General features: G+C 42.9%; 1 protein-coding gene across 3 annotated transcripts in view; it reads left to right on the top strand.

The window, feature by feature from the left end:
* Nucleotides 1-23,138, top strand: part of LOC143974543 (uncharacterized) — a 53,875-nt gene that overhangs the window by 28,192 nt on the left and 2,545 nt on the right. For all 3 annotated transcript variants that reach the window (XM_077476064.1, XM_077476066.1, XM_077476065.1), the window contains exons 5-7: nt 50-129; nt 7,268-7,508; nt 8,803-8,900. In XM_077476064.1, coding sequence (XP_077332190.1) covers nt 50-129; nt 7,268-7,508; nt 8,803-8,900 — 419 coding nt within the window. The remainder of the gene's footprint in view (nt 1-49; nt 130-7,267; nt 7,509-8,802; nt 8,901-23,138) is intronic.

Raw genomic sequence — 23,138 nt, 5'->3', positions numbered from 1 at the left:
CTATCAAAGGGATTTCTGTATTTTTTATTTTTTTTATTTCTCTGTAAAGGAAACCATGACAATGAAGACCTGTGTAGTATATGGCTGCAGTAACGCCCTATTCCAAGGATGCAATAAGAAGTTTTTCAGGTAATTGATGTAGGATTATAACATTCCAAAATCAGGGAAAACAACCTGTCAATGACCTCTGGTGCTAGTTTAAGGAAACCTGTACAGAGAGAAATACAGGGGCTGCCATTGCTGATCTTACTTGGCTTTCTCTAGGTTCGGGAATCATTTATTCTGATCAGAAAGCTGAAGTTAACTAAAAGTTAGCATCATTTTCATCCTCCTGTTGCCTTTTTACACAATCGAAGGTCCTTTTGAATTTATTTTGGAGATGTGTGCACCTTTTATTTATTTATTTTTTGGTAGGGTTTGCTCTTGCTTCCTCTTTCCTCACATAGGCGAGGATACTGTAGCCTTCAGCCCACTCACCTCACCTGCAGCCTCCTGGGGTACACGTCACACATCCCAGGAGGCTTCAGGGCAGTCACCCTGCAGCCTCCTGGGACCATACTCAGTGCTGCTTCAGCAGGAGATCAAGATTATGGCACAGGGTAAAAAAAAAAAAAAAAAAAAAAAAAGCTGAAAAGCTTTTGGGTGCTAGGAAGACAGCATTGGACCCCATGGGCTGGTAAGTACCGTATGTGTTTGTTTAAAAGTCAGTAGCTATCGTACTTGCAGCTGCTGAGGTGTTTTTTTGTTTTGGTTGCCAGGTGAAGTTCCTCTTTAAAATCTTTTATTATTCATTATTAGTATCATTTTAATATGGTAAAACAATTAGTAAAAATATTTACCGTTTAGCACAGAGTTCCCCAATATAAAAAGCAAAGGACCTTTTCACAGGTTACAGTGCCTAGGCAACCTCAGTTCTAGCCTCACAAGAACCTATCGGGAGTGTGCTAGGCATACCCCACCTGTTACTGCTTCTGCTTACTGGATTAAAGGTGCAGGGTCTAGGAACATGAAGAATTCTCTAGTGATAGCTTACACTTTTACTAATGTGGCCACACAAGTGCTGTATAAAGGATGACCGAGTAGGCCTAGGCAAAAGATCAGCTTCAGAATGCCTACTGTAAGTGCTGTATTATTCACAACTGGCTTTTCTAGCACTGTGTAAGAGATAAGGATGTCTGAGTCCAGGTATGCTTTAAGTCAGATGTCCTGGTTTCCATACTTACTTTCGGGTACATTTTAAAGTTCGGCAAGAAAACCAGGCAACTGGCAGCCACCATATTTTTTCATTACCAGTTTCCTTAAAGTGTTCAACATTGGCAGCCACTATATTCTCTCATTGCTAGTTTCCATAAAGTGGAGTGCTTGCAGCATAGTAACTGTCAGTGTGAGTAATGTGTTAATAAAAGAGTACGTGTGTGTGTGTACACACATATATACATATATATATATTGTAAGGGATCTTCCCGGGGTAGGGTGTGTTTGGACACAGTTCACAGCAGACTTGGAATTTGATAAAGCAGATCTTGGCGTTTATTCGTGGTACAAACAGTCCAGCAAACAAAATATACAGCAACACCGTGCTTTCTAAGTACAACAAAAATAAAAGTCCTAGCCCGGCTGGGCGCTTACTAACAGGTTCTGCTCACCTATCTGACACTTACAAACACAGCGTCTTTCGCCTGGATATCGCAGGGTGAGTTTTAGCTCCAGCAGTGGCTGTGCTTGCAGCTTCCTTCAACACACAGATTGTTCATTCCCTGGCTGAGAAGCAATCACCTGCAGACCCTACAGAGCCTTTAGCTTCCCAGGCTAATTAGGATCCAAGCTCACCTGATCCCAAACCCAGAACTGGATCGGGGGATGTGGAATGACAGGTCCCTCTACCAAACCTACCTGCCATTCCATATAAACCCAGGCCCGGCAAAATTAAATAACAACTCAGCAGCATATCGCTGCTGAGAAACTGAACCATCCTGGATTTACCATCTCACACTGTGTAGCAACCTAGGTGAGATGTACACCCCCTCGATCACTTCTCCAGTGACATGTCTACATATCCCCCCCCCTCTTTTTCAGACCGGAGGGCTGAGCCTTTTGTCCCCACAGACAACTTACCCTTGACAATGCGTCAGCATTTGCCTGTAATTTCCCTGGCCTGTGTTCCACAGTGAAATTAAAGTTTTGTAGGGAGAGAAACCATCTAGTCACTCTTGCATTTCTCTCCTTGTTTAACTTCATCCATGTTAGGGGGGCATGGTCTGTCACCAACTTGAATTTCCTGCCTAGCAAGTAATACTTTAAAGATTCTAGGGCCCACTTCACTGCCAAACATTCTCGCTCCACAATGGCATAATTTTTCTCGGCCGGGGTTAGTTTTCTACTCAAGTACGTCATCGGATGCTCCTCAATTTTATTTAGCTGTGGCCTAACCAATCCTCTTCCAACAATGTAGCCCAGATATTTGGCCTCTTCTAGGGCTAGAGCACACTTCTCGGCATTTATGGTCAACCCTGCATCACTTATGGCATCCAACACGGCCTGTACCTTACAGAGGTGACTTTCCCAATCAGGGCTAAAAATGACCACATCATCGAGGTAGGCGGCTGAGTAATCACGATGTGGTCGCAGAATCAAGTCCATCAACCTCTGGAAAGTTGCAGGCGCTCCATGTAACCCGAACGGCATCACTACATACTGGAATAGCCCATCAGGGGTGGAGAAAGCAGTTTTCTCTTTAGCCTCGTCAGAAAGTGGAATCTGCCAATAGCCCTTTGTGAGATCGAGGGTGGTTATGTACCTGGCGTTACCCAACTTCTCAATCAACTCATCTACCCTGGGCATAGGATACGCATCGAACTTGGAGATCTCATTCAACTTTCTGAAATCGTTACAGAACCTCCAAGTTCCATTGGGCTTTGGGATTAGCACAATTGGGCTGGACCATTCACTCTGTGACACCTCAATTACCCCCAGAGCAAGCATACGTTTTACCTCGGCAGATACGGCTTCCCTACGTGCCTCGGGTATCCTATAGGGCTTAAGGTTTACTCTGCTTCTAGGCTCAGTTTCAATGTGATGATGGATGAGGTGTGTACGCCCTGGGAGGTCAGAGAACTTGTTTTTGTTTTTCTGTAAAAATTCCTGAGCCTCCTGTTTCTGTGACACTGATAGAGTATCACCTACCTTGACTGGAGGGATTGGTTGTGACAAATTATTAACAGTATTTGTCGCCCCCAAGGATTCCCTGTCTTTCCAGGGCTTGATCAAGTTTATGTGATAAACTTGGAAAGGCTTCCTTCTACCTGGTTGGTGCACCTTGTAGTTCACCTCACTGATCTTTTCAACAATTTCATAAGGACCTTGCCACTTCGCTAAGAATTTACTCTCAACAGTGGGGACTAGTATAAGGACCCTATCGCCTGGGTTGAATGTCCTGATTCTTGCGGACCGGTTGTAAATTCTACTTTGGGCCTCTTGAGCTCTCTGGAGGTGTTCCCTTACCAGGGGCATTACAGTGGCTATACGGTCCTGCATTTGTGCTACATGCTCAATAACACTCTTGTATGGGGTGGACTCACTCTCCCATGTCTCTTTTGCAATGTCTAGTAGACCCCTAGGGTGATGACCATAGACCAACTCGAATGGTGAGAACCCTGTGGACGCTTGGGGCACCTCCCTAATAGCAAACATGAGGTAGGGTAATAAATTATCCCAGTCACGACCATCTTTTGCCACCACTTTCTTCAACATATGTTTCAAAGTTTTATTAAATCTCTCCACCAATCCGTCCGTCTGGGGGTGGTACACAGAGGTACGGATGTGTGAGATTTTAAATAGTCTGCATAATTCCTTCATTACTTTCGACATAAATGGCGTACCTTGGTCAGTTAGGATTTCTTTGGGGATCCCAGTCCTAGAGAACATATAAAACAACTCACGTGCAATTGTTTTAGATGCAGTGTTTCTTAAGGGTACAGCCTCAGGATAGCGGGTCGCATAATCCAGGACTACCAAAATATACTGGTGTCCTCTAGCTGACTTTACAATGGGACCCACTAAATCCATGGCAATACGCTCAAAAGGCACCTCTATAATAGGGAGCGAAACCAAAGGACTGCGAAAATGTGACACTGGGGCACTAACCTGACATGTGGGGCACGACTCACAGTATTTTTTAATGTCATCATATATGGCCGGCCAAAAAAACCTCTGGAGAACCCTCTCTCGCGTTTTGTCAGTCCCCAAGTGTCCCCCAAGAACATGGTTATGTGCCATGTCAAGCACCTGACGCCGGTACGGCTTAGGTACCAGAAGCTGTTCCACAATCTCATCTTTAACCTTATTGACTCTATAGAAAAGATCATTAGTCACCGAAAAATGTGGAAATCTTTTTTCAGCATCTGGTTCCTGAGGTACCCCGTTCATAACAGCAACCTGCTCTCTCGCATTTTTGAGAGTGGGGTCCTGTAATTGTGCAGTCCCAAAATTATCGCTAGACACCTCTAAGTCTAGTATATTTTGCTCAGTGGGAGGAGCCTCCTCCTCCCCAGCCAGGACCTGCAAAGGAAAACAATCATTTTCATCCTGCACATTTTTATCATTCACAGTGGACAAGGCAACCCCCTTAGAGGTATCCTCACTCCTTTTGGGGATTTTTCTTTTTTCCCAAAGAGCCCAGAATAATGGAAAATCGCGCCCCAATATTACATTATGCATGAGGTTTTTAACCACACCCACTTCATATTGTACGGTGCCTTGTTCAGTCCCGACTTTAGCCAGCACTATAGGGTACACTTTTGTATCACCATGTATGCACACAACACTCATATGCTTTTTAGACTCTAAGTCCCCAGTCACCAGGCTAGCATGCACCAAGGTTACAAGGCTTCCTGAGTCCATTAACGCTTTAACAGGAAAGTCATTGATTGTGATGTTGCAGATTTGCGGTTCAGTCTCTAGTCCAGGAACTGCAGCACAAGATGGTTCCGCAAATAGCGACTGACGCCTGCTAGCGTCACATTCCATGGGTTCAGAGGTAAGAGGGCAATGGGCCGACACGTGTCCCGCCTCATGGCATCTCCAACACTGGATAGGGCCTGGTCTCTTTGGCAAGGAGTCCTTTTCAGAGCCCCTTAGCCACCCGGGACCATCACCAGTCTTTTGTCCCTGAGACACCACTTGAGCCCTTTTCCCCCCATCAGCACCCCTCCACACTCCCCCAATAGATGGAAGTCTCTTACCAGCTGACGGCACAGATCTGGCGCTCCGGGGAGGTGAAGATGCTGCAGGAACATCACGGAGGTAGTCCTCAGTCGCCTGGAACCTCTCCACAAGGTTGACAAGTTCGTTTGCATTCTTAGGATCACCTTGTCCCACCCAGCGTTGCAAGTCAGTAGGAAGGGCTCGGAGGTAGCGATCCATCACGACCTTCTCTAGGATTTGTGCAGGAGTAGAAGTGTCTGGCTCCAACCACTTTCTTGCCAAATGGATTAGGTCATACATCTGGGACCTCGCTGATTTGTCCAGACTGTAGCTCCAGTTGCGTACCCTCCGGGCACGGACTGCAGTAGTAACTCCTAGTCGGGCAAGTCATAGTAGGCCTTTTGAGGTTCACCTGTTAAATAGGGCGCAATTACCTCTGCCCACTCAGCGGCTGGTAACTTCTCTCGCTCAGCCACGCGCTCAAATACTGTTAGATAGGCCTCAACATCGTCCTCAGCAGTCATCTTTTGCAGCGCTTTCTGCACAGTCCTTCTCCCAGAAAAAATCTCTGGAGCGGCTCCCTCCATTGTGGGTGGATTAGCAACCACAGGCGCCTCTCGATTTACTATCAGGTGCTCGATAAGTTGTTGTTGGCTTTGGCGCAAAGCTTGCAACTCTTCCTTATGCATCCGCTGTTGTGCAGCCATCATCTGCTGTTGTGCAGCCATGGACTGTTCATGTCGTCTATTGGCCTCTGTCTGCGCCTGCTGTTGTGCAGCCATCATCTGCTGTTGTTCAGCCATGGACTGTTCATGTCGTCTATTGGCCTCTGTCTGAGCCTGCTGTTGTTGCAAACTCACTTGCATAAACTGCTTCAGCATCTCCTCCATGTTGCTGGACTGTTTTTGGAGTGTAGTTGCAGCTTTCACCCAGGACATCAGCAGCTGTAGCCAAGTCTGTCCACACCGTTGCCCCTAGCAACCGCGTTGCCCGCTACCTCCACCAATTGTAAGGGATCTTCCCGGGGTAGGGTGTGTTTGGACACAGTTCACAGCAGACTTGGAATTTGATAAAGCAGATCTTGGCGTTTATTCGTGGTACAAACAGTCCAGCAAACAAAATATACAGCAACACCGTGCTTTCTAAGTACAACAAAAATAAAAGTCCTAGCCCGGCTGGGCGCTTACTAACAGGTTCTGCTCACCTATCTGACACTTACAAACACAGCGTCTTTCGCCTGGATATCGCAGGGTGAGTTTTAGCTCCAGCAGTGGCTGTGCTTGCAGCTTCCTTCAACACACAGATTGTTCATTCCCTGGCTGAGAAGCAATCACCTGCAGACCCTACAGAGCCTTTAGCTTCCCAGGCTAATTAGGATCCAAGCTCACCTGATCCCAAACCCAGAACTGGATCGGGGGATGTGGAATGACAGGTCCCTCTACCAAACCTACCTGCCATTCCATATAAACCCAGGCCCGGCAAAATTAAATAACAACTCAGCAGCATATCGCTGCTGAGAAACTGATCCATCCTGGATTTACCATCTCACACTGTGTAGCAACCTAGGTGAGATGTACACCCCCTCGATCACTTCTCCAGTGACATGTCTACAATATATATATATATATATATATATATATATATATATATATATATATATATATATATATATATATATATATATATATATATATATATATAAATTTCTGTTTACTGTTTAGTGCACATAACTAAGAATTTTCTGAACACTGAAAACTGAGGTTATGCTGAAGACATGCATGATGATGCTTAGTGCTAGTCTAATTCTTGCATATATTTATTTTCCCTTACTTTCTTGGTTAGCAACACATTTGTATCGGAGCATCTGAAATAATAAGTTACTGAGTTGCCCAAAATAACAATTTTTTTCCTTTGTCTGTTCTAGTGCAGATTACAAAATTTGAGTTCTTTTTTATGGGGAACGCACTTTTTTTTTTTTTCTATCAGACACTTACACAAAGCCTAATTCCAAGCTATAAAAAGTGGTCAAAAATGTATAGTGATATGAACTGTAATCTATGTGCAGGTTTCCATTGAATGATCCAGAATGTCTGTCAAAGTGGACTGTAGCAGTTCAGTGTAAATATTGGAAACCGTCCACATCCAGCATAATCTGTAGTGATCATTTTACTGACAAAGACTACACGTCGTGTCCAAAAGCAATGGGTCCTCAGTTACGAAACGATGCAGTGCCTTCTATCTTTATTAAAAATTCTAAATGGAAAAATAAAACCGATGATGTAACAGAAGTCCAAAATGGAGATCAGGTAAGCTGTGCGGTGATTCTAACTGCATGTATATATATGGGCATAGTTTGGTGACCAGGGTGGAGACCCCCCTCAAATATGAGGAGTAGCTGGCATGATAAGCCCCTGCAATATGTGCCCATTTCAAGAAAAGAACCCTGGAGCCCTGGAGCTGAGTCTCCTGAAGGAGTATTAGATGTGGTTTATACTTTTTAATACAATCAAAGATTAATGATTGCTTAAATCTGGAATTGAGGCCCCTGACATTCCAGGCCAAAATTTTAAGATTTACCTCCATGAGTGAGAGATATGATGCAGGGGGTTTCCTCCCACCCCTCTCGAGATATAGCTAGCTGGAGAATCGGGGCTCCAGGTTCCTCACCCCACATATACAGAGTATAATAGCCATTGTATTTGGAGTAACCCATTTCAATCAAATTTGAATGTAGACAATCCCAATCAGATGCAAACATAGAATCCCCAACAGATAGAAAACCCCAACTTCCTCCTCACCCTGCTCCCCCTCCCCGCACCCAGGCCCAACATGCTAGGCACTTCTTTCCCTTAACCTTAGTTCAGATAGGTAACAGAGATGCGACTAAGACTGTCACATAGGTCAGGTCACATGAGAACAACCGTACCTTTCCACGTGTCCAAAAAAACAATTCACCTGTCAAAAAATGCAGGAATAAAGAGAGTGCAAAAAACCTTGGTAGTCGTAAAAAAAAATATTTAGTATAATATGGTAACATATCCATATTTACAGTAATAGAATAGTGCAAACCTCATGGATGTGATGATTCATGGGGGGTTTTTACCTCCAGATTGATTGTCATGGCTGTAATTGAAAAACAGCAATGGCATCTGACAGGTAATGCTCTTTGTGATTTAGTGACATCTGTTCAGTTGCTACAGTATATAGGTGTTATACAGTGAGTATATTCAGAACTAAAGGAACCCAAGTCTTTCTATCACTGTTGAAGAAAGACTGTTGTTGGCCAACTTGGCCCAGGGTAGCAATTTTTTCCTAGCTCCCTTTTTTTTTTTGCAGCTTTACCATCAACACGGGAGAAAATTGCATACAACTCACTTTCCACAATGTCACATACTAGACAAATACTTGTAAATGATAAAAAGGGCTCATGTTTGTGATACTGAAGCATTTGAAATGTTCTGCATTGTGTTACAAGTGCAACGACATTGCACAGCTCTTAATAGGAAAGTGTGTGAACAACTTCTCACTACAACAATGAAGCTGTGTTATTTTATTTTAATTTTAATATAAAACACTGCAACCATGTTTCTACTTCTTTAGGTTAAACTTGGCCCTATGGCAAAAAGCCTACATACAGCCTGTGTGGTATATGGCTGCAATAACCGCTTTGTCAAAGGAAGCAAGAAGCAATTTTTCAGGTAAACATGGTGACTTCCATATTACCTAGTGTGCTTGCCTATACAGTATATAAACTTTGAGTTGGTAATTCAGTCAAAAAGTGACATGAAGTAGCATTTGCTTACACGCAACCAAAGGTCTCGCATCTTTATACCCCTTATGGACCAGAGCAATTACATTTTACATTTCCACTATGTCTTTTTCTGCATTAACATTACTAAAAATAATATATATATTGTCTTTACTTTAGGACAAACGTGGTTTTATTTGGTGACAGTCTTGCAAAAATGACTTTATTTCTATGTAATCTTTAGAGAAAAAGAGATTATAATGCTCTACGCATAAAAGCTTCTGTCGTCTGTGTTTTGGAGTTTTGTACTGCTTCTTCATGAGATTTGCTTGAATCAGTTCTTTGATCCCGGTGTGCCCTCCCACAGGCCGGGTGGGGGGACCTGATGGGAGCTCAACTCTGCACCCAACCTGCTTTATATGTTTTAGGTTGTGTTGTATGGTGAAAAGATGGAATAGATTTGTTTTACTTCTGTGCCTGAAGCAGTTTACATAACAAATGTCCTGAAGAAGTGTTACAAAACCATGAAATTGTAGACGACAGAAGCTTTTATGTCTAGAACATTATATGTGACATATGTGATGTAGTATTTTTCTACTGAATTTTAATTATTTTGCATAATAAAATGATTTTTTTTAATGTAATATTGTGTTATTAGGCTTTTTACAAACACTGATAAAGTATAATTTAAAGTCCCATTCTTTTTGGCTTTTTGTACAATGCCACGTATATATAGAGATATCTACGAGTGTTAGTGTGATTTATACAGTATTAAATGGCCTTCACTATTTAATATAATTTCCCTAAAAAATCTGGCAGCCTTGACTGACCCAATGAGTGTTCCTCTTATTTCTCTATTGGAGTCACTGTCCTCCAAACCTTTCTTTTTGTTTTTCTTTGAAGGTTCACTTTTCTTTATGTCCTATGTTATACCTTTCCACTCTGTATGCTGTTCTAGCCTGCTTAAGGTTACAGCGCCTTGAAAAAGTTTTCTTCCCACTTGAAATTTACCACATTTTGTCATGTTAAAACATAATGTATTTTATTGGGATTTTATGTGATAGACCAACACAAAGTGGCACATACTTGGGAAGTGGAAGGAAAACGGTAAATGGTTTTCAACAATTTTTACAAATAAATTATCTGAAAAGTGTGGCATGCATTTGTATTCAGCCCCTTTTGCTCTGATACCCCTAACTAAAATCAAGTGGAACCAATTGCCTTCAGAAGTCACTTAATTAGTAAGTTTAGTCCACCCATGTGTAATTAAATACAGCTGTTCTGTGAAGCCCTCAGACATTTGTTAGAAAACCAAAGTGAACAAACGGCTTAATGAAGGCCAAGGAACACACCAGACAGGTCAGGGATAACATTGCAGAGAAGTTTAAAGCCGGGTTAAGTTATAAACAAAATATCCTAAGCTTTGAACATCTCATGGACCACTGTTCAATCCATCATCCGAAATGGAATGACTATGGCACAACTACAAACCTGCCGAAACATGGCTGTCCACCTAAACTGACAGTCCAGACGAGGAGAGCATTACTCAGAGAAGCAGCCAGGAGGCCCATGGTAACTCTGGAGGAGCCTCAGAGATCCAAAGCCCAGGTGGGAGAATCTGTCCACAGGACAAATCTGGCCTTTATGGAAGAGTGGCAAGAAGAAAGCCATTGTTGAAAGAAAGTGTAAGAAGTCCCGTTTGCAGATTGTGAGAAGCCATGTGGGGGACATTTGGAAGAAGGCACTCTGTTCAGATGAGGCCAAAATTTTAACTTTTGGCCTAAAAGCAAAACGCTATGTGTGCCGGAAAACTAACACTGCACATCACCCCGAACACACCGTCCCCAATGTGAAACATAGTGGTGGCAGTATCATGTTGTGGGCTTTTCTTCAGCAGGACCGAGAAGCTGGTCAGAGCTGATGGGAAGATGGATGGAGCCAAATACATGGCGATCTTAAAAGAAAACCTGTTAGTTCGCGTTTGCACGTGTGTGGGCGTGGTTCCCAGTATGGGGTCCGGTGTGTTCCTGTTCACCGGTTCAGATGCGAATTGGGTCTGAATTTTTTGCCGGAATTTGCACCTGAACCAGACCCAAACACTCACAGGCTTTTGGAATGCGGACTGCAAATTTGCACATCTGTGAACCTTAGAATCTGCAAAAGACGAGACTGCGGTGGATTTTCACCTTTCAGCAAGACAACGACCCTAAACATACAGCCAGAGCTACAATGGAATGGTTTGCATCAAAGCATATTCATGTGTTAGAATGGCCCAGTCAAAATCCAGACCTAAATGCAGTTGAGAATCTGTGGCAAAACTTTAAAATTGCTGTTCACAGATGCTCTCCATCCAATCTGACATAGCTTGAGCTATTTTGCAAAGAAGAATGGGCAAAAAATACACTCTGGTAGAGACCTTAAAAAGACTTGCAGATAAGAATAGCTCTGGATGGCTGATACCCCATCCCAGGGAGATAGCCCACTCCTTTGCAGAATTTTACATGGATCTCTACAACAACCCTGGTATTCCCAGCAATCCTCCTTCCCCTGAACTCTCCCAGCGTATGCAACACTATCTTGAGCAAAGCGGGATTTCCCAACTCCAGACCTCAGACTTGACCCACCCTAAAAGCACAGATCAAGGTAGAAGAACTAGAACAGACCATCAAATCCCTACTCTCCCATAAGGCCCCAGGACCAGACTGTTTACCTTACGAATATTACAAATCATTTCTCCCTCTCTTACTCCCCTATATGTGTAAACTGTTTAACGCCTTCCTTCGGGACACTCCCGTACCTTCCGACATGCAGTGTTCCTTTATTACGGTGATTCCTAAACTGGACAAAGATCCCTCCCTCTGTGCCAGTTACAGGCCTATAGCCCTCCTGAATTCAGACTTGAAGATTTTCACCAAATTACTTTCAATCAGTTTGAACACAGTCCTCCCCTCCCTTATCCACAAGGATCAGGTGGGCTTCGTCCCGCTTCGTCAGGCGGGGGGACAAAACTAGGAAAATAATTGACCTGGTGGAGATAGTGAACAGGGAGGGCTTGCAGTCCCTGCGCCTTATCTTGGATGGCGAGAAGGCTTTTGACCGCCTTGGGTGGCCCTTCCTTTTTGCCACGCTATGCCACGTAGGGTTCTAGGGGCCTTTCCTTAGAGCAATTCAACACCTATACTCCAGCCCTTCCTCCCAAGTCAAAACACCCTTTGCTCTCTCCTCCTCGTTTTCAATGACTAATGGCACTCTGCAGGGTTGCCCACTCTCCCCCCTGATTTTTGCACTTTGTGTGGGGCGCCTGGCCGCCACTATTCGTGGAAACCCAGACATAAAGGGCATATCGGTTAGAGGTAGGGAGTTCAAAATTTCACTATTCACTGACAACATTATCCTTATGCTGATCCAACCTAGAACTTCCCTCCCAAACCTCCATGCGGAACTTAATCGCTACGGAGCTCTTACAGGATACAAAAAAAAAAACACATCCAAATCGGAGGCCCTTCCAGTTAACATTCCCGACGTAGAGACCGCCCACCTGAAGGCCAACTTTCCCTACAGCTGGAAACTCATGGCCTTGAAGTACCTTGGAATCTATATCGCTCCAAAATTTGGCACCCTATACAAAGAAAATGCCCCCCCCCTTTCGCTCCATCAGAGCCCTCCTACTGCCCTCCTACTTCCCTCCTAGTGGAAAAAACATCATTTTTCCCTACTGGGGCGGATTGCCTCCATAAAGATGACAGTCCCGCCAAAACTGTTGCACCTGTTCCAAACCTTGCCAATTCCTGTACCCTACGGACACCTGAGAAAGCTTCAGACTGACTTGCACCAATATACTTGGAATTACAAAAGACATAGAATCCCTCATTCGGTACTAATGGTGGCACGCTCGGATAGGGGCCTGGCTTACCCTAACCTTATTAAATATTACCAGGCGGCCCAGCTGCAGACAATAGCTTTATGGTTTACCCACCGCGCCTATAACAAATGGACGGAAATCGAAAAAAGTTATGGCTCGCCCCGGTATACCCGAACAACCTACTCTGGAATGCAAATGCAGAGATAGATCCCAACTGTTGGGCCCTATGTCCCAACTTCGGCAGCTTTGGCGCAAGCTGACACACCAGCATAAGTTGTCCTCTGACAGCTCGCTCCTGACCTCATTTGTCTGCAATACCAAGGTGCCAGATAGCCTAACCTACCGAATGTCCTCCCCATGGACCACGCGGAATCTTTTCCACTTTGGGAACCTAGTGGATCCCCGGTCTCGCAAATTGCTATATTTTGCCGAACTACAGACCAAATTTGATCTGTCACGCCAGGAGTTCTATGGGTATCTCCACATTTGTCATTACGCTCTCACTATTGCACCAAGCTTGAAATTCTCCCCTCATCCCCCTTTGAAAACCTAGTGCTGGCTGTGCCCAGAAAGGCTTAATATCTGATCCCCATCACTCTGAAATTTTTCCTACTGGGTTTGTCACCACTGAAAATCCCTGTACCCTATAAGAAACTGGTACGCTATATCCTCACAGTGGCCCACCGTCTCGTGGCATTAAATTGGAAACGGCGCTCCCCTCCCTCCCCCGAGGCCCTGCATGCCAGGATTAAGGATGCGGAAATGATGAAGAAAATGACCGCTAGAATACAGAACAGACTGGAGGTCCATGATAAGGTCTGGGAGCTGTGGCACCTCTGGGAGGTAGATGAGCCAATCTGATGACCTCTCACTTTCTTTTCCCCTTCTCTCTTTCCTTTCTCTTCACTATGAGTCCCCTAGTGGCTCTTATTTTCGTATATGCAAGTTTAATATATTTTGTTGATAACTATATAGATGCACTTGTTCTAATAGCATCAGATGCGTAACCACTGTTGACTTTAAGTAAGACTCCAGTTGCTGGGCATGATTGTGTAACAGTGTCACTTGGGAAGAATGAAATCTTCCCGTTTATGTACGCATGTAATGCATTGCATTTATCTATGTCAAAATGTATAAATAAAACTGTAGAACCACTTTCTGCAAGTTTTTTTTTTTTTTCAAAATAACCAAGTATTGGGGGGGGGGGGGGGGCTGAATACAAATACAATACAATTTTGAAGCCACACTTTTCAGATATTTATTTGTAAAAAAAAAATTTGAACCAATTATCATTTTCCTTCCACTTCACAATTATGAGCCACTTTGTGTTGGTCTATCACATAAAATCCCAATAAAATTTGCATTTTTGGTTGTCACATGACAAAATGAGGTAAATAGCAGTGGGTTATGAATACTTTTTCAAGCCACTGTATACGTCTATACACGTGTGTTTGTACTTCATTCTGAAGATTTGTATAATCCCGATACCTCCTGTTGTTATTGTACCATGCATTTGTTTTAATAAAAAGCAATCCTGGTTGTTAAAGAAAAAAAAAAAAGGAAAAATACTTTGTCACCTTGTATTACCCAGAGACATTGCAGACTATCTGCAAGTAAACCTTTACACAGTAACAGCTGCATTTAGTAATACATTGCAATTTCAAGCTGTCAGACAATATTAGCTGATTATAGGAGTTTTCTATGGCATATCTTGTACATTTAGGATCCTCAAATGGTTAGATTATAGTTGTGATTTATTGCAAAGATTTTGGAGCTACTAGAAATTGCCCAATTACTGGGTTGGTACATCTATTAGGTTATTGGAGATAAACAAACAGGAAAATAATGAATTCCCTTCCTAAGCCTTTACCCTCAATTAAAGAACTGTATCCATTAGAGATATTGTGTTTCACACCATTGCCCCACACAAAAGTGTGTCCTACACAACCTTATTGGGCTATCTCACCAAGTGGTAACAGGAATTATACACCCAACTTGCAGATGATTCAAAATGTAAAGTGACAACTCCTAAGACATATTTTATCATGTAGCTCTAAGGGCTTGTTCACATTTGACTAAATTTCTAACACTTAACAAACGCTCCTATAGCGTTTGTATGGTGTTTAGTATGGGCCTCAGACTGGCGTCAATATGCTTTTAGTATAGGGTGTATTACAAGCATTAAAAACGCTCTCTAAACACCCTATGTGCAGTTTTGAAGCATTAGATGAGCGTTAAGGCCCATTAAAACTGCTCCTAAATGGAAAGTGCCCTGCAACTGTGCCTCCAAAGCCTGTCGGAGTGTTTGCTGAGCGTTACTATAGACTTGAATGGGAGGCGTTGAAGGGCTTCAAACGCCTCCTGACTAGACATGAGGCTTCAATTTTGAAGTGACACGAGGCTAACGCTTCATGTTTTTATAATGTGAACAGCACTAGTTGCTTTCTCTTTATATTTTTTGCAAAGGCATTTGAGGAGTGTTTTTAACACCCCTCAAACGCCTGCTTTTAATGCCAGTGTGAACCTAGCCTAAGACTGAAGAATCAGATTTTAAATTATTGTCATGCTGGTACAGAGTACCATTGTATATACAAATTTGTATATGTGGACAAGTGGGTTCCTTTAGCCACATTGGGTATGCCCTGTGATTCAGACATATTGGAGCCATATATTAGAATTAAAAACATTGCAGGCTGTGTTGTGGAACAAGATCTGTGGACTCTGCTTTTCCACTGCACATGGGTGTCTATTTGTCTAAAGTCTCCAATCCCATTTTCCCAAAGATCTTATTCCTGTACTTTTGGAAACGACCATCTATAAGGCTATAATGACAGTAAGGGAATGGCTATTAGGAGTACTGTAGATCGCTATTGCACTATGCACTGTTATTTCTACTCTCCCCCTTCTTTTTTTATATCTTATTTTATCTTCTTTAAAAAGGTTCAAGACAATTGTCACTTTGTCCTTTTTAGGATGTATATGTACTATACAGACCGTGAGACTTCATAGTTTTATGTTCTATGTCTTGTCGTAATAGTTGTTTTGCCTTTTCTTGAACTAAATAAAAGTTTGAAATATTCTAGCATAGCCCTAAAAAAATATGCTAAACTAGCAATTATCAGTTGAACACTGCAAATTTTGTGTGCTGTAAAATTTCTGATTTTTGAAAACCCATATCCGCAAATACAAAGTTAAAGCTAAGAAGAACAATCAACGTGTCACAAACAATATGCTTGTTCTGTAATGTGGGATAGACTTCTTACTTCTATATACAATGGGGAAATTTACTAAGATGAATGCGCTGCACCGGTTCATACCTTAATTTGTGCGCCAGATAGTTTCATAGTTTCATAGTTAGTAAGGTTGAATAAAGACACCAGTCCATCCAGTTCAACCTGAGTGTCTACAATTGTCCCTATCCCTGTACAGTTACACACTCACATTGGTCCCTACCCTCAAGGAGCCCACAATCCAAGGTCCCCATTCATATACTAGGGCCAATTTTGGACAGAAGCCAATTAACCTACCTGCATGTCTTTGGAGTGTGGGAGGAAACCGGAGTACCCGGAGGAAACCCACGCAAGCACAGGGAGAACATGCAAACTCCAGGCAGGTAGTGTCATGGTTGGGATTTGAACCAGTGACCCTTCTTACTGCTAGGTGAGAGTGCTAACCACTACACCACTGTGCCGATAAATTATTCATTGAGCATATGAACCGGCGCACGCATAAGCGCAACATATAATATGCCGGCGCACGCGATAATAATATGCCATTGATAATAGAGCATGCCGTATCATTAACAGTCTATTCACATAGGGGCAACACGACTTCCAGCGTGACTTTGGGAGGCAAATTGGACACGACTTGAGTATGAATCACAGCGCGACTTACAACACGACTTTAAGTTGCCCCAGGCCGGGTGACTTTAATAAAAAAAAACGGCATGGGTTCCCCTCCAAGAGCATACCAGGTCCTTCAGGTTTGGTATGGATATTAAGGGGAACCCCATGTAAAAAAAAAAAAAAAAATGGCGTGAGGGTCAGGTCTGATGAGGACAAGGGCCTCATCCCCACAACCCTGGCCGGTGGTTATGGGGGTCAGCGGGCGGGGGCCCCCAGATACCGGCCTCCCCCCCCCCGTGTGAGATGAGGAGTACAAAAGTACCCCTACCATTTCACCAAAAAAGTGACAAAAGTGTTAAAAATGACAAGAGATAGTTTTTGACAATTCCTTTATTAAAGTCTTCTTCTTTTCATCTTCTTCAGATCTTCTTACTTCGGTTTCTTCTTCCATCTTCTTCTTCCTCCGATCTTCTGCTTCTTGCTCAGGTGTTCTCGTCTGGCATCTTCCTCCCAGGGCGTCTCTTCTCCCCTGCTTCATTCTTGGGCTACTCCGCGCAATGGGAGGCTCCCGCTGTGTGACGCTTCTCTTCTTCTGACACTTATATAATGGAACCATGTGCCGTTATATAAGAACTGTCAGAAGAATAGAAGCGTCACACAGTGGGAGCCTCCCATTGTGCGGAGCGGTCCAAGAATGAAGCGAGGAAGAAGAGACACCATGGAGGAAGAAGAAGAAGAGGAAGAAGAAGAAATGAAAATGACTTTAATAAAGGAATTGTCAAAAACTATCCATTGTCATTTTTAACACTTTTGTCACTTTTTTGGTAAATGATAGGAGTACCCCCTTACCATTTCACACAGGGGGGGGTCGGGATCTGGGGGTCCCCTTGTTAAAGGGGGATTCCAGATTCCGATAAGCCCCCCGCTTGCAGACCCCTACAACCACTGGCCAGGGTTGTGGGGATGAGGCCCTTGTCCTCATCAACATGGGGACAAGGTACTTTGGGGGGTATCCCAAAGAACCCTCCCAATGTTGAGGGCATGTGGCCTGGTACGGTTCAGGAGGGGGGACCGCTCTCTCGCCCTCCCCTCTTTTCCTGCGGCCTGCCAGGTTGCGTGCTTGGATAAGGGTCTGGTATGGATTTTGAGGGGGATCCCCACACCGTTTTTTTTTTTTTTGCGCAGGGTTCCCCTTAAAATCCATGCCAGACCTGAAGGGACTGGTATGGAATTTCGGGGGACCCCATGCATTTTTTTTTCTTAATGCTAACATGACCTGTGTGCTAATAGCCTTAAAAAAAAAACATCAAAGCGAACCAACGTAAAAAAAAGTCAAGTTGAGAGGTGCGCCCATTTAACTTATGCAAATGCAATTATGTGGCTTGACATTTATTAAGATTTTGCCGGTGCATTGAACCAAAGCACTTGAACGTGCGCAAATGCCGCTTGCGCATTCGCAGTGCATAAATTTACCTCGCGCAGTTCCAAGTGTATTTGCAGGCGCACCAGGCTTGTTCAGAGAAAGTTACTTTTCCATTATATTTTGGGCATATTTGTTACTTGGACAGTTATAACTATACTTCCTCACATCACCCCCATAATATTGGCACTTCCACCTTCTTTTAATTCTGAGTTGAATAATGCGTGTGCCATGTCTATAGCGGCGCACCGATCGCCGCCTCCCGTGCGCTGGCATGATAATAGTAAATGGGAAATTGCGCTGTGTTACAGGTGCAAATGCTTTGTGAATACGAAAATGTCCGTTGTGCATTGGCGTGTGCCGCAACTCATGGTGTAAACCACTTGTAAATCAGCCCCATTATTTCACAAAAGTGAGTACACCCCTCACATTTTTGTAAATATTTTATTATATCTTTTCATCTGACAACACTGAAGAAATTACACTTTGCTACAATATAAAGTATTGAGTGTACAGCTTGTATAACAGTGTAAATTTGCCGTCCCCTCAAAATAATGCAACACACAGCCATTAGACAGCTTTCACACTGCTGCGCTCATAGCGCAAAAAAGTGTCAATATTTTGTGTGGCCACCATTATTTTCCAGCACTGCCTTAACCCTCTTGGGCATGGAGTTCACCAGAGCTTCACAGGTTGCCACTGGAGTCCTCTTCCACTCCTCCATGACGACATCACGGAGCTGCTGGATGTTGCCCTTTGAGAATGCCCACAGATGCTCAATAGGGTTAAGGTCTTGAGACATGCTTGCCCAGGCCATCACCTTTATCCTCAGCTTCTGAAATGAAGATATAATAAAATATTTACAAAAATGTGAGGGGTATATCAATTTTGTGAGATACTGTAGCTCTTAGGTTTACACGAACATTGCTTTCATTTCATGCGATTGCAGGCCTCTCCTATTCAATAGAATGAGTGGCATTCCGTGGTTGGCACTGCCTACTTAATGTGACAGCTAAATTTTTGCTACATTGCGATACAAAGCATTGCCGCTGCAGCATATGTACACCCCTGGCCACTGCCTTTGAAGCATAAGAGGGAGCAGCTGGAAGTCAGTAAAAACATAGCTAAACAAGGTCTTGGTGACACAAACTGTATTTATAAGCGGTTACTGCTTCATAAAATGTGCATATGAGGCATCTAAAAACATGTAAAACAGGGGTAATAAATTCAAATTCAAGGCGTTCCAGTCATTTCAATTTTCTTCTAGCAGAGGTAAGATAGGAGATATATAGTCATTGTATGTCTATCAAAAAACAGACCCCATCAGCTGTGCCCGCCTACATCAGATGTCCCCATCACAGTGCCCAGTACATCAGGTGTCCTCATTTATGGGGCCCCCTAACATCAGGTGTCCCAATCACAGTCCAACTACCACAAAAAAGCAACTCTTACTCTGTAACAACTCATCTCCAGGGATTTTGGTCTCAACATCAAGGCTCCTGTTCATCTCGATACCATAAGAAAAGTGCAAATGCATTGCTGAATTATAGCAATGAGCTATGGTTGAAACATGTTAACATCTTACGGTTTGTGGCTACTCAAAATGACTAGTATGTTATAAATAAAGTATATTAGGGATTGACCACAGGCTCTGCATCTGTGCATTATCCCCATCAAAGTGCCCCCTTACATCAGGTATCTTAATCATAGTGCCCCTTACATCAGACGTCCCCATCACAGTGCTACTTAACATCACATATCCTCATACCTTTTAGTGATAGGCAAGCAGAGGGGAGAGCTGGGAGGTGAAGCAGGCTGCAGATCTGGATGGAGGAAGTTCCACTTCTGTCCTCCTTTGCTGCCAGAGGTAGGGAACGCATGTGACATCATTTGTTTTTGAGATGTTGGCAGTCCTAACAACCAGTGGTGGCAGAAGAAGGGAGCAATCTGCACTGGATGTACTATGTCTTGTAACAACCACAGTAAATATGTTTTTTTTTTGTATCTATTTTTTTTTTATTCTATTGAAGGACACATATACGTTTATAAATAGTCACAGTATATTGCTGCCTACAGGAGGTTGGTACGTTGGTAATTGTTGATAATTGTGAGCCAACCCCTGCAGAACTCCTCTACCCAGCATTCCTCAATTTTGTGAAAAGGTAAGAACAAAAAACACACGAGAAGGTCGGACATGTGTCCCTCAATGGATACAGTAAGTACAAAAAAATAAATGTCTTGTTCATTGAGGGGCATAGGAATAGACTCCCTCCAAAACCCTCCTAAACAGGTGGGACAACATAGCTAGCTGCTGAGGACAAAATAGACAAACAACCCTATGGGGGTTATTTACGAAAACCAAATCTACTTTGCACTACAAGTGCAAACTAGAAGTGCAAAGTGAATACTAGGGTGGTAGTTACGGCGCACACCTGTTGTTCTTTATATTTGCGGGTGCACCCGCCTACTGATCCTTGTGTCTAATTATTTGCAGGAGTGAATATAAAGATAGAAATAAATTAAAGATAAAAGTGAAACGTGGAAAAACACATACAAAATGTGTATGAAGTGTGTAAACAATACTCAAACAAAACCCCTTGTTTCAATTCAAAGTGCTTCTGTAAATATAAATGTGCAAATATGCAAAAAGGATGCTCAAACGAACCTCTTCTAGCAATATTAAAGTGCTTATATAAGTTGTGCAAACCATACAAAAAAGTGCTGCGTGCTTAACAAAGTGCCATAATAACAATGTCAGCTATGCAAAAAAAAAAAAAATGTCACTTGCTCCTAAAGTTGCCACAGTACATAAATACAGTCTATTTAATTCATGAAAATCGCTAAATTGAGGCATGCGATTATTTCAAAATCGCTAAAAGGAAATATGCGGTTAATTACATGTTTAAAGTTGGTAAAAATCTCGGCAGAAAAACAGTAATGTCTAAACTGAAAAATTCTGCTAAAGGCAGATGCCAATATGCTTCCGTGTCAGTGAATTCCTGGGTTACAACCGGTGCGACTTCCGTGTATAAGACAAATGACCGCACTCACCAGCTCCCTCTCCCCATAAGGGGTTAATGCGCCTTCACAGTGTGAGCCCCTGTGCCGCTTTGCAGAGCTGATCTGGCTGACATCCAGTACTTTCAACAGTTTATCCTCATTGGAAGCAAAAAAAGGGCAAACATAGTGTGATCCCGTTTATAAATGCGTTTTTATTAAATGCATAAAAAACTACTCGCACAATAGAAGGTAAAAACCAGCATGTCTGTTTATCCAGGTCACAGCTATTTAGAGCGTGTCTGTTATCCAGGTCACAGCTATTTTGAATCCACCGCCGCCGCCGCTGTACGAGAGTGTATTCACCTTAGGCCACGCCCTACGCGTTTCGTCATTGGACGTCGTCTGGAGCCAAGACGACGTCCAATGACGAAACGCGTAGGACGTGGCCTAAGGTGAATACACTCTCGTACAGCGGCGGTGGATTCAAAATAGCTGTGACCTGGATAACAGACACGCTCTAAATAGCTGTGACCTGGATAAACAGACACGCTGGTTTTTACCTTCTATTGTGTGAGTAGTTTTTTATGCATTTAATAAAAACGCATTTATAAACGGGATCACACTATGTTTGCCCTTTTTTTGCTTCCAATGAGGATAAACTGTTGAAAGTACTGGATGTCAGCCAGATCAGCTCTGCAAATCGGCACAGGGGCTCACACTGTGAAGGCGCATTAACCCCTTATGGGGAGAGGAAGCTGGTGAGTGCGGTCATTTGTCTTATACACGGAAGTCGCACCGGTTGTAACCCAGGAATTCACTGACACGGAAGCATATTGGCATCTGCCTTTAGCAGAATTTTTCAGTTTAGACATTACTGTTTTTCTGCTGAGATTTTTACCAACTTTAAACGTGTAATTAACCGCATATTTCCTTTTAGCGATTTTGAAATAATCGCATGCCTCAATTTAGCGATTTTCATGAATTAAATAGACTGGATTTATGTACTGTGGCAACTTTAGGAGCAAGTGAAATTATTTTTTATTTTTTATTTTTTTTACATAGCTGACATTGTTATTATGGCACTTTGTTAAGCACGCAGCACTTTTTTGTATGGTTTGCACAACTTATATAAGCACTTTAATATTGCTAGAAGAGGTTCGTTTGAGCATCCTTTTTCCATATTTGCACATTTATATTTACAGAAGCACTTTGAATTGAAACAAGGGGTTTTGTTTGAGTATTGTTTACACACTTCATACACATTTTGTATGTGTTTTTCCACGTTTCACTTTTATCTTTAATTTATTTCTATCTTTATATTCACTCCTGCAAATAATTAGACACAAGGATCAGTAGGCGGGTGCACCTGCAAATATAAAGAACAACAGGTGTGCGCCGTAACTACCACCCTAGTATTCATTTATGTCTTTCACCTTTTAGGTGAATATATTGGGTAGTGGCAGCCCCTTTCACCATAACACATAGCTCGTTTACACTTTACTTTTGGTATTATTTATTCGCATACTGTTTTTGTTCTACTAAAACAGTCCAGGGTCCTTAGCGCACCTCTACCCCCCTTTCTTCTCACTCATAGAAGTGCAAAGTGCACTTGAAATTACACTGGAAGTGTACTTGGAAATGCAGTCGCTGTAGATCCGAGGGGGACATGCAAGGAAAATTAAAAAACAGCATTTTAGCTTGCACATGATTGGATAATAAAATCAGAAGGGCTTCCCCTCATTTCAGATCTACCCCTCTTTCAGTGCAATCTCAAGTGCATTGTGCACTTGTAGTTTGCACTTGTAGTGCAAAGTGGATTTGCTTTTCGTAAATAACCCCCAATGTTCGCAGGAGAACAGGGTCCTCCAAAAAATAAATGAGAGATATCGTTACATAATAACCCATAAGTACAACTAAAGGACCCCTGAGACGGTAGAGAACTAAAATGTGCCTGACTAAGGAAGAGGCAGGTTGCAAGATGGGTACCCCTGCAAGAGTAGACAAGGATGACATGTATACTACAGCCTCAGAATTCTGCAGAAAACCAGATGGCAACCCATC

This window comes from Lithobates pipiens, unplaced genomic scaffold, assembly GCF_037356315.1.
Source record: "Lithobates pipiens isolate NorthernLeopardFrog02 unplaced genomic scaffold, aLitPip1_a1.2 Scaffold_13, whole genome shotgun sequence".
NCBI lineage: Eukaryota > Metazoa > Chordata > Amphibia > Anura > Ranidae > Lithobates > Lithobates pipiens.
Note: the sequence above shows the minus strand (reverse complement) of the source record. Positions and strands in the feature narration are given on the sequence as shown.